The 11,891-nt window shown below is 38.4% G+C and overlaps 1 protein-coding gene and 1 long non-coding RNA gene across 6 annotated transcripts in view; one reads left to right on the forward strand and one right to left on the reverse strand.

Moving 5' to 3' along the window:
• Positions 1 to 9,510, reverse strand: part of LOC132533443 (uncharacterized) — a 33,687-nt gene extending 24,177 nt beyond the window's left edge. Inside the window, exon 1 of the long non-coding RNA XR_009545333.1 lies at positions 9,413 to 9,510. This is a non-coding gene — a long non-coding RNA (uncharacterized LOC132533443). The remainder of the gene's footprint in view (positions 1 to 9,412) is intronic.
• The window catches only part of TRIM9 (tripartite motif containing 9), a 144,687-nt gene extending 133,129 nt beyond the window's left edge, over positions 1 to 11,558 (forward strand). For 2 of the 5 annotated variants that reach the window (XM_007536040.3, XM_060174978.1), the window contains 3 exons: positions 3,694 to 3,997; positions 6,967 to 7,129; positions 9,488 to 11,558. In XM_007536040.3, coding sequence (XP_007536102.1) covers positions 3,694 to 3,997; positions 6,967 to 7,129; positions 9,488 to 9,550 — 530 coding nt within the window. In that variant the 3' untranslated portion in view covers positions 9,551 to 11,558. Of the gene's footprint in view, positions 1 to 2,333; positions 2,376 to 2,820; positions 2,845 to 3,693; positions 3,998 to 6,966; positions 7,130 to 9,487 lie in introns of all 5 variants that reach the window. The other 3 variants (XM_016193852.2, XM_060174977.1, XM_060174979.1) reach the window with 3 other exon arrangements.
• Positions 11,559 to 11,891: the final 333 nt, after the last annotated feature.

An 11,891-nucleotide genomic window follows, 5' to 3' on the forward strand; every position in this document is an offset into this window, starting at 1 on the left:
TTGGAAAGTGATAAGTGAAGTTCTTCTTTTTGCACAAGCTGGTAGCATCTGCTTTGTCAACACATGCAGTGGCATAGCACCAGCATGGGCTGGCTGAGTGGAGGCTGGGACCTTAATTTGCATATTTGCAACCTGCTGTATCCAGGAAACCAGCTGTGTCTGGGAGACTGGATCAGCACATCCAGTCCAGAGTGGTCTGATTAAACATAGACTCAAGAGATCTTAACTGGAAAAAAAAAAATGAAAAGAGAAGGTCAGAGTCAAAGCACACCACCATCAAAATGCATCCTACACAGCAGGCAAACCAGAGAGCAAAGAGTGAAAGTACTTTCTACAAAAACTCTGCTCATGGACTTTTTTCCCCAAGGTGGAAGGCAACCATTACCTAAATTAGAAGCCCTTAGTTGCTCTAATACCCAAGTATCCCCAGTAATTGATAAGTGTGATTTCCATGAAATTTTCCAGAGTTGAGTGGGTTTTTAATGGGTCTTTAGGCTGATTTTGGGAAAGCTAGACTTATATATTTGTGCAGAGAATTCTGTCTAGCAAATAAAATCTTAAAACAGCTAAGCTACAGACCAATTTGATCTCTTCAGGACTATATTGTAATCATGAATATACATGATGCACATTTCACATTTCCAAAAGGTTTCTTTTGTGTTTTATTTTATTCTTTTTGCTCACCCCACATTCTGGAATGAAGAAGGCCACAGCATGACAGTGCAAAAAGGATTCAGGGACTTCAAGCTCTCTTTAAAATGACATTTTTCTTTGTGCTTTTATGTTCCTTATTGTTTTTCTGTGCACTACTAGCTTTCAAACATGCTTTGTTATTAAATTTTTTCACTTGTGTCTAATGTACTAAAATTGTTACAGTCTTTGTAATGTATATTGTCTCAAGAATAAAATGAAATGGGGGTTTGGGATATTTGACAGTTGTACTTGACAGCATTGTTCAAGTTGTATCATTGAATCTTAAATGTAGTGTATTTAAAGTAGTGTTTAAAAGGTTTCAGAAAACTTGTTTTGCAAAAGAATTGCACCAGGCATGATTCATTTAAAATGTTAAAAAGCCCTATTCAGATTCAGTAAATTAATTATCAAAACTCCCTATGAGACTCAGCTTTAAAATTCCATATTCCTACCCCCAGAGGGGGGGAAATATTAGAGGAAGATGACCAGATGGCTATGAATTCCAATGCCATCAAAACCAGGAGGGGGGGTGGAAAATAGGACATTCAGAAGTTGCAATAGATGGAGGTGTGACTTAGAAAGGAAGAGAAAGCAGAACCATAGAATAAATGGGCAGGTATATATACCTATAGTTATATAAATAATAGAAAACCCATTATCTTTGACCATGGGAGAATTAATGCAGTTTCCAATAGAGGAAATGGGGCACAGAACTCTGGTGGTGGGAATGGTGTGGAATTATACCCCTGTTATCTCATAACTTTGCAAATCAATATTAAATCACTAACAAAATAAATAAAACTATATTTCATATTCACTAAGTTTTAACATGATAATAAGTGGATAATTGATAAAAAAAAACTAACAATCCAAATCAACTATGAATTGAAAGTTGTTTTGTGTGCAGATTATCCCAAAGTAAAATAAAGTAACCAGAAGTCAGATCATAATATTAGTATTTCATTTTTTACTTTCATTTTTCACTTACCCTAATAACAAGTTGATGTCATAATGCTTCTAAAATTATTTTTAACATATTATCTCTCAATTGTTTTAGAAATTAGCTAATTTCTCAGTTGTAAAAATTAACTAATCTTTTTTTAGTTTTACTACACTCAACTCATGTCATCATTTTAACAATTATCAATTTTTTGTTAACATTACCTATTTTGTTATATATGTCATTTAACCTGGGCAGCCCAAGTCACAACTTGTAATTCATAACCAGAATTACAAGTGCAGGAAATAATGAGATGATAGGGTTTTATCTTGATCCAATGGCTTCTCCATTCCAGTTGGGTAAATTTTTCTCCCCATTTTTAAACAGTAATCCTTCTTACTATGGAAAATTTAATGAAAAGATTGAAATTTGAAGACTATGAAAATTAAGCTGTAGAGTTTAGAATCTAGCAGAGAAGTATTGTGTGTAAATGGGGGGAATGTACTTTTTGTTTTGAATAAGCAGAGATGCAAATTTTACCCAGCAGAATGAAATAAAGTTAAAAGTGGGGTAGGGCTTGGATTTTTCATGAATCAGGCCTCTGGTGATTCTTTTCAGCTGATGCTTTTTAGTGTATACAAATAATTTTTATCAGCCTAATTGTTGTTTCATAGCTTTGATGTGTAGTATCTCTTTATAGGATGCAGTTTTGAGACACAATCTGCACCTTATTCTCAACTAGGCAAGTATACCTACTGTAACTGTCATCTTTTACTTATGTGACTGGTATGCTTTTATTTCTTTCATAAAATAAATGGTGCAGCTTGTTTTGTGTCAATAAAATTGTCTATTTGTCTTTCAAACCCCAGTACAACAGCTCCTCAAATACTCAGGGAAATATTGGGAGGAATATCAATATATTTAAAATTTGTTAGTATGTTTAAAACTTTATACCACAAAGATTTCAATTCCCCCAGTCTTCTTAAACACCAGTGCAAAGCACTCTATGAGAACAAAATGTACGTAAAAGTACAAATCAGGCCAATTGCCATGTGTAGCATTTTAAATTGAGGTTTGTTTTTGGTTTTGTTTTTGTATTAGTTTGTCAAAAGAGACATGTTTTCTTATCAATGTCAATTTTGCTTCCTATTTCTCTCTCCCATGCCTTTCACTTGGAATGACAACAGTTGACATTAAAAAGCTGTTGGCAGGTATGGAATAACCTTACTCTGTTAAAAGTTAGCAAAGCCCAAAATGCATGTGAGTTGACTCACAGGTTAAATAAATCTGCAATGACATTTCTCCACCATGTGGTATCAACAGGCAACACTGAAAACTGGGAGACATAACAGTGTGTACAAAGACATTATTCTGTCTACACCAACATCAAAAAATAACTGCTGCTCCAGCAAAATGTTACAAGTTCATTTTAGGAATAACAAGCAAACTGTATCTTTAACTTATATGAAAGGAACAATCTGTCTTACATCCAAGTCACAATCACTTATAAAACCAGTGTATATTGCTAATAACTGCACAGCTTTTGAGCTTTTGATAGTGCTGAGGGACATTTCAGAACCAGATGTTAGCAATTCTGTCAAAGGGATGTTCCTGGTTTCACTCCATGTGTTTTATCCTTCCTTCATCTAGGACTCTAGTTCTAACCTCCCTGCCTCAGGGTAACCCAAGCATCTTAGAGCATCCCTCTCCCTTAATGTCTCTGGTGTACTGTTCTGTCAGTCACCAGGTGAAGGGACTTGCACCTTCCAAAATCGTGCCACTTTACTCCCGGATCACCTGGTTGGGAGTGAAGTCTGAGCCAGGTAACCCCTGCTGAATCGGTCATGTGTGCTCCATCTGCTTCTGAGAGCAGAGAATACCAGCTCCCAGGACGTGCTCCCTTGTCTGCTCATCCATGTCCTCTTCTGGCCCTGGACGCCTCTTCCTGCATGGCAGCATGAAAGTGGGACACAAGGCTCCTCACCTACCCAGGACTGTTTGATGTTGTGGCACTCCTTGGGTCTTAAATTAGTAATCCCATTCACTTCTGTTGTTCCCAGTGGCCTGGTTTGCTTTCGATCCTGGCTCAGCGCACTCTGACATCATCCTCTCCAATGACAACCTGACTGTGACCTGCAGTAGCTATGATGACCGGGTGGTGCTGGGGAAAACTGGCTTCTCCAGGGGTGTCCACTACTGGGAGCTAACCGTGGATCGCTACGACAACCACCCAGACCCTGCCTTTGGAGTGGCCCGCATGGACGTGATGAAGGATGTGATGTTAGGAAAGGACGACAAAGCCTGGGCAATGTATGTGGACAATAACCGGAGCTGGTTCATGCACAACAACTCGCACACCAACAGGTACCCTGCAGCCCCCAAACCAAGCCATCTTCATGTTGGCTTCTGGTCAAGTATGAAAACTCAAGTTCAAAGACCTATTAAGTAAACATTATTAAAGATGTCAGACAGGAGTGGACCCTTAGCTTGAATCCATTCTAGTGACTCTTTATTGATTTTTTCCATAATAACAAAGACATGAGAACTTTTCTGGACTCTTCAGTGCTATGTTTCACACATGTCTAGAAAATAAGAATGTCCATTATAGGATAACATGCCAGGATTCGAAAACACTGACATACAACCTACGAGAAAAATGTTTGAACAAGTAACTGAGTTTTTCTGAACCTGTTTCCAAATCCACCAAATTAAGATAGTGACATTTTTTCTATGCTAGAATATTCTCTACATTAAATTAGGATGTGCAAAAATGTCTCCAAGGCAACTGAAAATAATAACCATTGTTTTCTTCTTATAATCAGTATCAATACCACTGCTCAGAATATAAGCCATTCATTAAACCAAATGTTATGGATACCAATTTGAATGTCTTTATGCTTGAAGAGCTATCTTACTGTACAAATTCAGAACACCTGCACTGCTGGCAAAAAAGATCACAGTGATCTCAAATTTTCCACTGCCACCAAAATATAGGTGGCTATAATTTTATGACTCCTACTATATTATTTCTCTAGATTTCCTTTTTCATTTTGTTTGTTTTCTTCTTTTCTTCCTTAAAAATTCCCTAAGGAGAATTTTTCACAGAGACAGGTTCACATTATGTTTGAAAGACTTACCTAAGATACTTTCTTTTTGATGTCTCTGAAAAATAAAAATGTTATATTCTGACAGACTACAATGAGTCAGGAAGTGGTAGAAGGGTGGACTGCTCCCTTTAGCTTCTTCAGTACATTCACCACTGTTCATTCTCTAGCCAGCTTGGTTCCCAGAGCATCCACTTCCTGTTCATGTAGGTATTTTCTATGCATCTCCATTTAGTTATGTATTATGTACCATTATTTGAAGAAAACACACATATCATTTCAGTCTAATATAGATTCATATTAAATATAAGTGATGATCTTCAGTGGTTTACATTTACATCCTCTGTTACTGTAATCCTGATGCTATCACTCCTGTACCACATGAACTTTTCCCTTCTAGTCTTTCTATTTTGGAGCAAAGAAGTGAATAATAACATGACAGTCACACTATGCAGGAGTACACATTCGTAAAGCAGAACACACTTGTTCGCATGAAAACTGCATGTCACTGTGCTGCTGTTAAAAGCTTTGAGTTAAGATGCAGCTTATAAATCTTTCAATAGCTATGTATGTAGTCTGCATCCTGGGGGGGCAGAGGGGAGGCAGGGAGAGAACAACACACTATTTTATTTAATCTTTGCTCTGCTAGTATGAGGATGAAATTAATACTGCTAGATGTCAAAGAGGAAGGGAAAACCAAATTTGGCCATGCTTAATAGCTTTTGTGAAACCATCAATTGAAATATAATACACAGTTCTTTGTAAAATGAGATTTGAATTCAGGTTCTCTAGAAATCCTTCATCTCTTATACTATAATTATTTCATCTTGCAAAGGAGACTTTCTTTCTTTTAAATATTTATTTATTCCCTTTTGTTGCCCTTGTTGTTTTACTGTTGTAGTTATTATTGTTGTCGTCATTGTTGGATAGGACAGAGAGAAATGGAGAGAGGAGAGGAAGACAGAGGGGGGGAGAGAAAGATAAACACTTGCAGGCCTGCTTCACTGCTTGGGGCTCAAACCAGGATCCTAACACACGTCCTTGCACTTTGCGCCATATGCGCTTAACCCTTTGTGCTACCACCCAACTCCCAGGAGACTTTCTTCAGTGTTGGCATTTTATAGAGAAATTCTAGCTTCTTAATTCAAATTCAACATGCTAAAAAATTACCATTTTCTGAACCAAGCTTTTCTATTTGATGGGTAGCATAAGATCCCCAAATCCAAGTTTTCATGTGTATGTTTTTGGTTCAGCCTATATCATCTTTATTTTTAGATTTAGTGTTTCATTTACACAGTTTATGCTAAATGATTAACATATATTTAAGCAAAACTCTGATAACCCAAAGGCTGCTTTTATCTTTAATATTCTGTTTTCTACTGTTGGGGCTCAATCACCCATATGATGAGCTCACCCTCATCATACAGCAACAGCAGAGCAGCATGGCATTCTCAACTTGAGGCAACAGCTCCCAATGAATATAAAAATGGATAGGGGAAGGAGAGGCTAGGTGGTGGCACACCCAGTAGAGCAAACATGTTACAATGTGCAAGGACTGGAATTCAAGACCTCTGGCCCCCACTTGCAGGGGTAAATCTTTATGAGAGGTGAAGCCATGCAAACGGTGTCTTTCTCCTTCTTGCTTCCTTCCTTCTTGATTTCTCTTTGTCTCTACCCAGTACATAAAATAGTGGTCTGAGGGGGTGCTAAATGGTGGTACACACAGTTGAACATATATTAATGCCATGCACAAGGACCCATGTGTGAGTTCCCACTCCCCACATGCATGGGGGATGCTTCAGAAGCAGTGAAGTAGATCTGCAGGTGCCTCTCTCTCCCTGTCACCCCCTACCCTCTCAATTTCTCTCTGTCCTACCCAATAAAGTAAAGATAGAGAGAGAAAAGAAAAAAAAGGAAAAAATGGCTGCTGAGAGAAGTGGATTCCTAGTGCTGTCACCCAGCCCCAGCAATAGTCCTGTTGGCAATGTAATAATAGTAATAATAATGATAATAATAATTGGTTTGGGGGATGAGAAAATTATATATTATATATAAAATTTATGGTATATGGGAGTGATAAGAAGAAAAAGATGTCTGAAAAAGCCCTTTGAGGTGGAGGTGAGGAAAATCATTTTGGACAGGTAGAGAAATAGGGTTTAATCATACATAAATGGAAGCTTCTAGAATGATGACAGACAAATGAAATCTAGTTGTTTTCTTTTTCCACAGAACTGAGGGAGGGATCACAAAGGGGGCCACAATTGGGGTCCTCCTCGACTTAAATAGAAAAACTTTGACCTTTTTTATCAACGATGAACAGCAAGGTCCCATTGCATTTGAGAATGTGGAGGGCTTGTTCTTCCCAGCAGTCAGTCTGAACAGGAATGTGCAGGTAAGAGCCAAGTCTTGGGTGGGAACACAGTACCCTGGGTGGGTCCCCCAGATCTGAGAGCATGAAAGCAGCTTGTCAGGCCACAACCAAAACATGAAGCAAAAAAGGAAGGAGAGGAGTCAACATGGCAAACGAGATGCTTCCAAACCCACATAAGCTACTGTCTATACTGGAATACTATCTCATTGACAGTAACTAGGAATCTAGACTTATCTTCATGTTCTGCTAATAATTGCCCATCAGAGCCCATTTTCATCCTTAGGAGGAAATAAACTCTGGAACGAGCTGACATGAAAACAAATAAAATGACACATTCTCAGCTCCATAAGTACCATAAAGGTGTAAAAATGAAGTGTCAACACCATTAAAAGAAAATGAGTGTTTTTTTCTGACAGTTTCCCTACCAATGAACTAGTTATTTATGACTTATTGTAGGTATGAATGCCAGGTTCTGGTTCACTCATTCAACACATATATACTAAGTGTCTTTAGCATACCAGGCACTATTATTATACACACCAGAGATATCTTAATGGGCGGGCAAAGCACCATAAAATATTTCCCTATAGAACTTACATCCCAGTTATAGGAAACACAATAAATAATAATCATAATTGCTACATTAATTCCAGTGCTTTAGAAAGCAATAACTGAAATGGGGAAAGACCAAAGGTGGGATCAGGGGACCAAGAGTTCCCAGGTTGGGAGGGAAGTTTCACTCTTAAATAAGACAGTCAGTGTAGGGAGCACTTCCGATAATCACAGAATCTGAGCCTAGAAAAGCATGAGGGACTCCCAGCCTTCAGGGAGAAAGCTTCGAAAGTGGTAAAGCAGGGCTGCAGTGTCTATCTTCCCCACCCCTCTCAATTTTGCTGTCTCTATCCAATGATACATAAATATATTTTTAAAAAAGAAAGACATGAGGGACTAAGCTGTCAAGATTTTTCAGGCAGACAAGCACCTAGGCAAAGTTTCTATGACCTGACTGGCCTCACTTAAGTAAGAAAGGGCCAAGAGACCATTAGGTATGGCAGATTTCTTTCTAACTGAGAGGCAGGTCAGAGCAACACTGCTTTCTGTTTTCTGTTTGTTTCTGTCTTGTGCTTATGCAATATCAGAGACTAAACCCAGGGCTCCATGGCTAAGCCACCTCCCCAACCCTTCTTCACTTCCCTCTTAAGCTGGACTTTGCTTTATCAGCCTCCATCAGCAAATGAGGTTCTTAAGATAGACAAGACTTGAGAATAAAAACACATCAGGTGACCTTTGCACTATTAAGAACCAGTCTAGGACGCTAGTTGTTTTTATCTTTAGTTTTTGATTTTTGACATTACTTTTTAAAGTCACTATTGTTTATTCATCTATATATTAATAGTAATTGTGAGCCAGTAACCTCTGCCCTTCTCTCTTCCTACAACTGAACCTGGTGCTTTGGGAGGCTGAAGTCTAATCTCTTAGAGTAGAGAATTGAGCCTTTACACTAGAAAGAGGAAAACCGTCAGTCTCCAAGAAATCTCACTCAAAGATTTCCATATGGTCAGCTGTTTCCCTTCCAAAGAATATCTTAACTTAATGCTCTTTGGGAGTTTGCAGAACATTTTGAGTATCTTGACATAAAGATACTTTTGGACTAGAGGAGACAGGAACCAAAAAAAGGGGGGGTCAATGGATAGTAGTGCATGCAGTGGTTCCAGTGTTGTTTCTGATACCCTTCTCTGAGTTATGGGATTGAAGTGAAGTCATTTAAGCTTTCTGCTTCTTAAGAGCCAGCAATCATCTAAGTGTATCCCAATTGGAATGACTAGCAGGCAAATAGTAAGGGGGAAGTTGTCTTTGCTCATTTGCTTTCTACCAATAAATATGGCAGCAATCACTGCCATGTGGCCAATAGGCTTTGTTTTCTGCACATCAGTTAGGGTATTTTTAGTCATGAGGAACACAAGCTCCCCAGAATCTTTAAAAGAGGCCTTTAAGAAGTCTAGAAGATTCACAAGGTCCAAAGTTCATTTACTCATACTGCTTATGTCAAAGCTGATCCATGCTCTGGTCTCTCCCCCATAAAAATACCAACAGCTGTATTTACTATAAACTATTAATCCCAATAAAAAAATAAATAAATCTGTTTTGAAGAGGTAAGTAGATAAGGATCAAATTATTAAGTGTCACCAGGATTCAGGAGCCCATCATGATGACAGCAATCTCCTGGAATTTTCTTTAGTATCTTGTATAATCAATGTTAAATAGAAGTGAACAGATCCTCTTCTGAATTAGGAATATACTCACCATGCCTGGGAGGGGGAGTTGTGGGGGGAGGTGGCCTCCTTCAGTAGCTCCAGGACTCATGGTCTCTCCCTCCAGGTCACTCTCCACACCGGGCTTCCAGTCCCTGACTTCTACTCCAGCAGAGCATCAATAGCCTAAGGACATGCTATGGAAGTAGCAGCTGCCTGTCCTTACCTCCACCAGACAGAGTGGCAAGGAACTCAGCCATCACTGTAGGGATGCCACAGAGCTGAAAGGAGAGGGAGGAGAAAAGAGAAGCTGGTCCTTCACCATCTTCACACACCACAGTTCTGCCCCTTCCTTGTCCCATCTCTCCACAGCTGTGATGCTTGCATTTGCATCCATGTTCAGCAATTCTAACCAATAAAAGACGTAGACTGCCCACCAGGCCACTCAGTTTCCACTCCCAGATTTTGCTTTTATTTAAACTAGTTTTTATATAGGTGAGTTATATTTTGTTTGTTTTGTGATAATGTTCTTGGCAATTTACTGGCACTGCCAAGAGAAAATTCTCCTGATAACTCTTTTTTCCTTATGCTTTCTGTCAAACAAATAGAATGTAGAGAGAGGCAAAGAAGAAAGAGCTGAATTTGGAGCTTGTAGGTTACCTTCCAGAATGTTCTTTTCCTGTGGTCTCTCATGCAGTGTTAGCTCTTCACAAGTAATATTTGAGAGATGGACAGTATAAATGTTGTATTGGGAAATGTCACTGTCTTTGAAGCACAAAAATACCAGCTCCACAGATTCACAAAGGTTCACAGTGGGGTGGGACCACTGAAACAGGCCAAATCCCTGATCACTGAATGAAGCTAAACATTCTCTAGACATGGGCATAATAGAAAACTTAATGATTTAACTCATTTATTTAACACATGTTTTTAATTGAGAACCTACTAAGGACCAGGCACTGTTCTAGACACTGGGAACACAGTAATTAATAATACATGGTGGGTGGAGGCTCTGCCCTCCTGGAGCTTATATTCTTGTAGGAGAACAAACCAAAAATAAACTAATTAAAATTGCTATAAGTATGAGAAAGGAAATAAACAAGTGACAAAGATTCTCATTAGCAAGATCTTCCAGGTCCTCTAGCAGGATGCTAAAGATCCACTCATTCTGGCCTCATCACCAGAAATGTACCAACTCAATGCCTTTCAACCATGCTGTTTTAATTATGGTACCTGCTGCTATTCATCCCAAAGCCCTTCTTTGGTAGTACTGGTGTCAGCATTCTTATTTGTGAATGCTGCAGTGGTACTAAGCCTTAATAATGGGTGTGTAAAAAAAAAAAACATTTTTTTTAATATTGGCCAGAGGGAGAGAGCCCATTCTCAATAATGGGGGGGGGGGGCTGTCTTGAGTTCTAGTCCACGGCATTCATGTTCTCAGAATAAACATGCTTGTCATTATGCATACATCTGTGCCTGCTATAAGTAAAAGAAAAATCATTCACTATGCTGCCATTCACAACCCAACTTTCTGGAGTGGCTCAAATACTATTTGGGAGGAATTGAAATGGTATGCCCTTGCTTGGACTGATAGCAGAGTAGTAATGCTTATTGCTTCTGTATAGACATAGGCTTATGTAAGTTACCCTTCAGATTCTTCAGTTTGACATAAAGTTTTAGAAAATACAGGACCAGGAAGAAGTTCTGATTAGTTGTCTAAATATTTGCCAGTGAGTCAAAAATTCACCATGAAAGAAAAAGTAACATAAAATGGAAGAAGTAGGGTGAGAAAGCTAACAAAGTTTTGGCAAACAAGTAATATGTGTAAATAGCTCATTATTTACTTTCATGCTTACTTAAGACTATTTCATTAGTTACAGTGTTTTTCTAGTTCAGTCTACCTAATTTATTGAATGGGTGCTATACTGTTTATGTCTGTCTTGGTTTTTCTTGGCTACAGAAAACTGTTGCAGGACAACACTACTTTGATATTTGATTTACTCTCCAAACGAGACTCGATGGCTGAGCCGCTGTAGACTCATAGTTACTCTTGCTCCTTATTAAATCCATCCTGCTAACTAGATTTCTAGTAACTTGTAACATGTAGTTTACACTGAGATACAATTATTTTTCCCTACTGTACTAGGGAAAAAACTGATATTTCTCGTGTACTAATAAAGATTTTGTTTTGAGAGAGAGCATAATGTCTCTTGAATTTCTTACTTTTGCTTATTTGAAATGATAATTAACCTTTGCCAGAGCATTATTTCTCTAGCAGTGTCCTTGGAACTGCCCCCAGAGTTCTACAAGTAAATTCTCATACATTTCCTCCCAAGTACTAGCACAACCTCCTGGTGTTACCTCCTGAATTTCATCCTTTTTTTTTCATTCTATCTTATTATTTTTTAATTATTTTGTTGAAGGGGGTTAATGGTTTACAGTATAGTTGGTATATGGGTAAAACATCTCATTATGATAGGCATCTTCAAAACACTCACCCTAACTTAGATCCTCTTCCACCATCATGTTCC

This window comes from Erinaceus europaeus, chromosome 16, assembly GCF_950295315.1.
Source record: "Erinaceus europaeus chromosome 16, mEriEur2.1, whole genome shotgun sequence".
Classification (NCBI taxonomy): Eukaryota; Metazoa; Chordata; class Mammalia; order Eulipotyphla; family Erinaceidae; genus Erinaceus; species Erinaceus europaeus.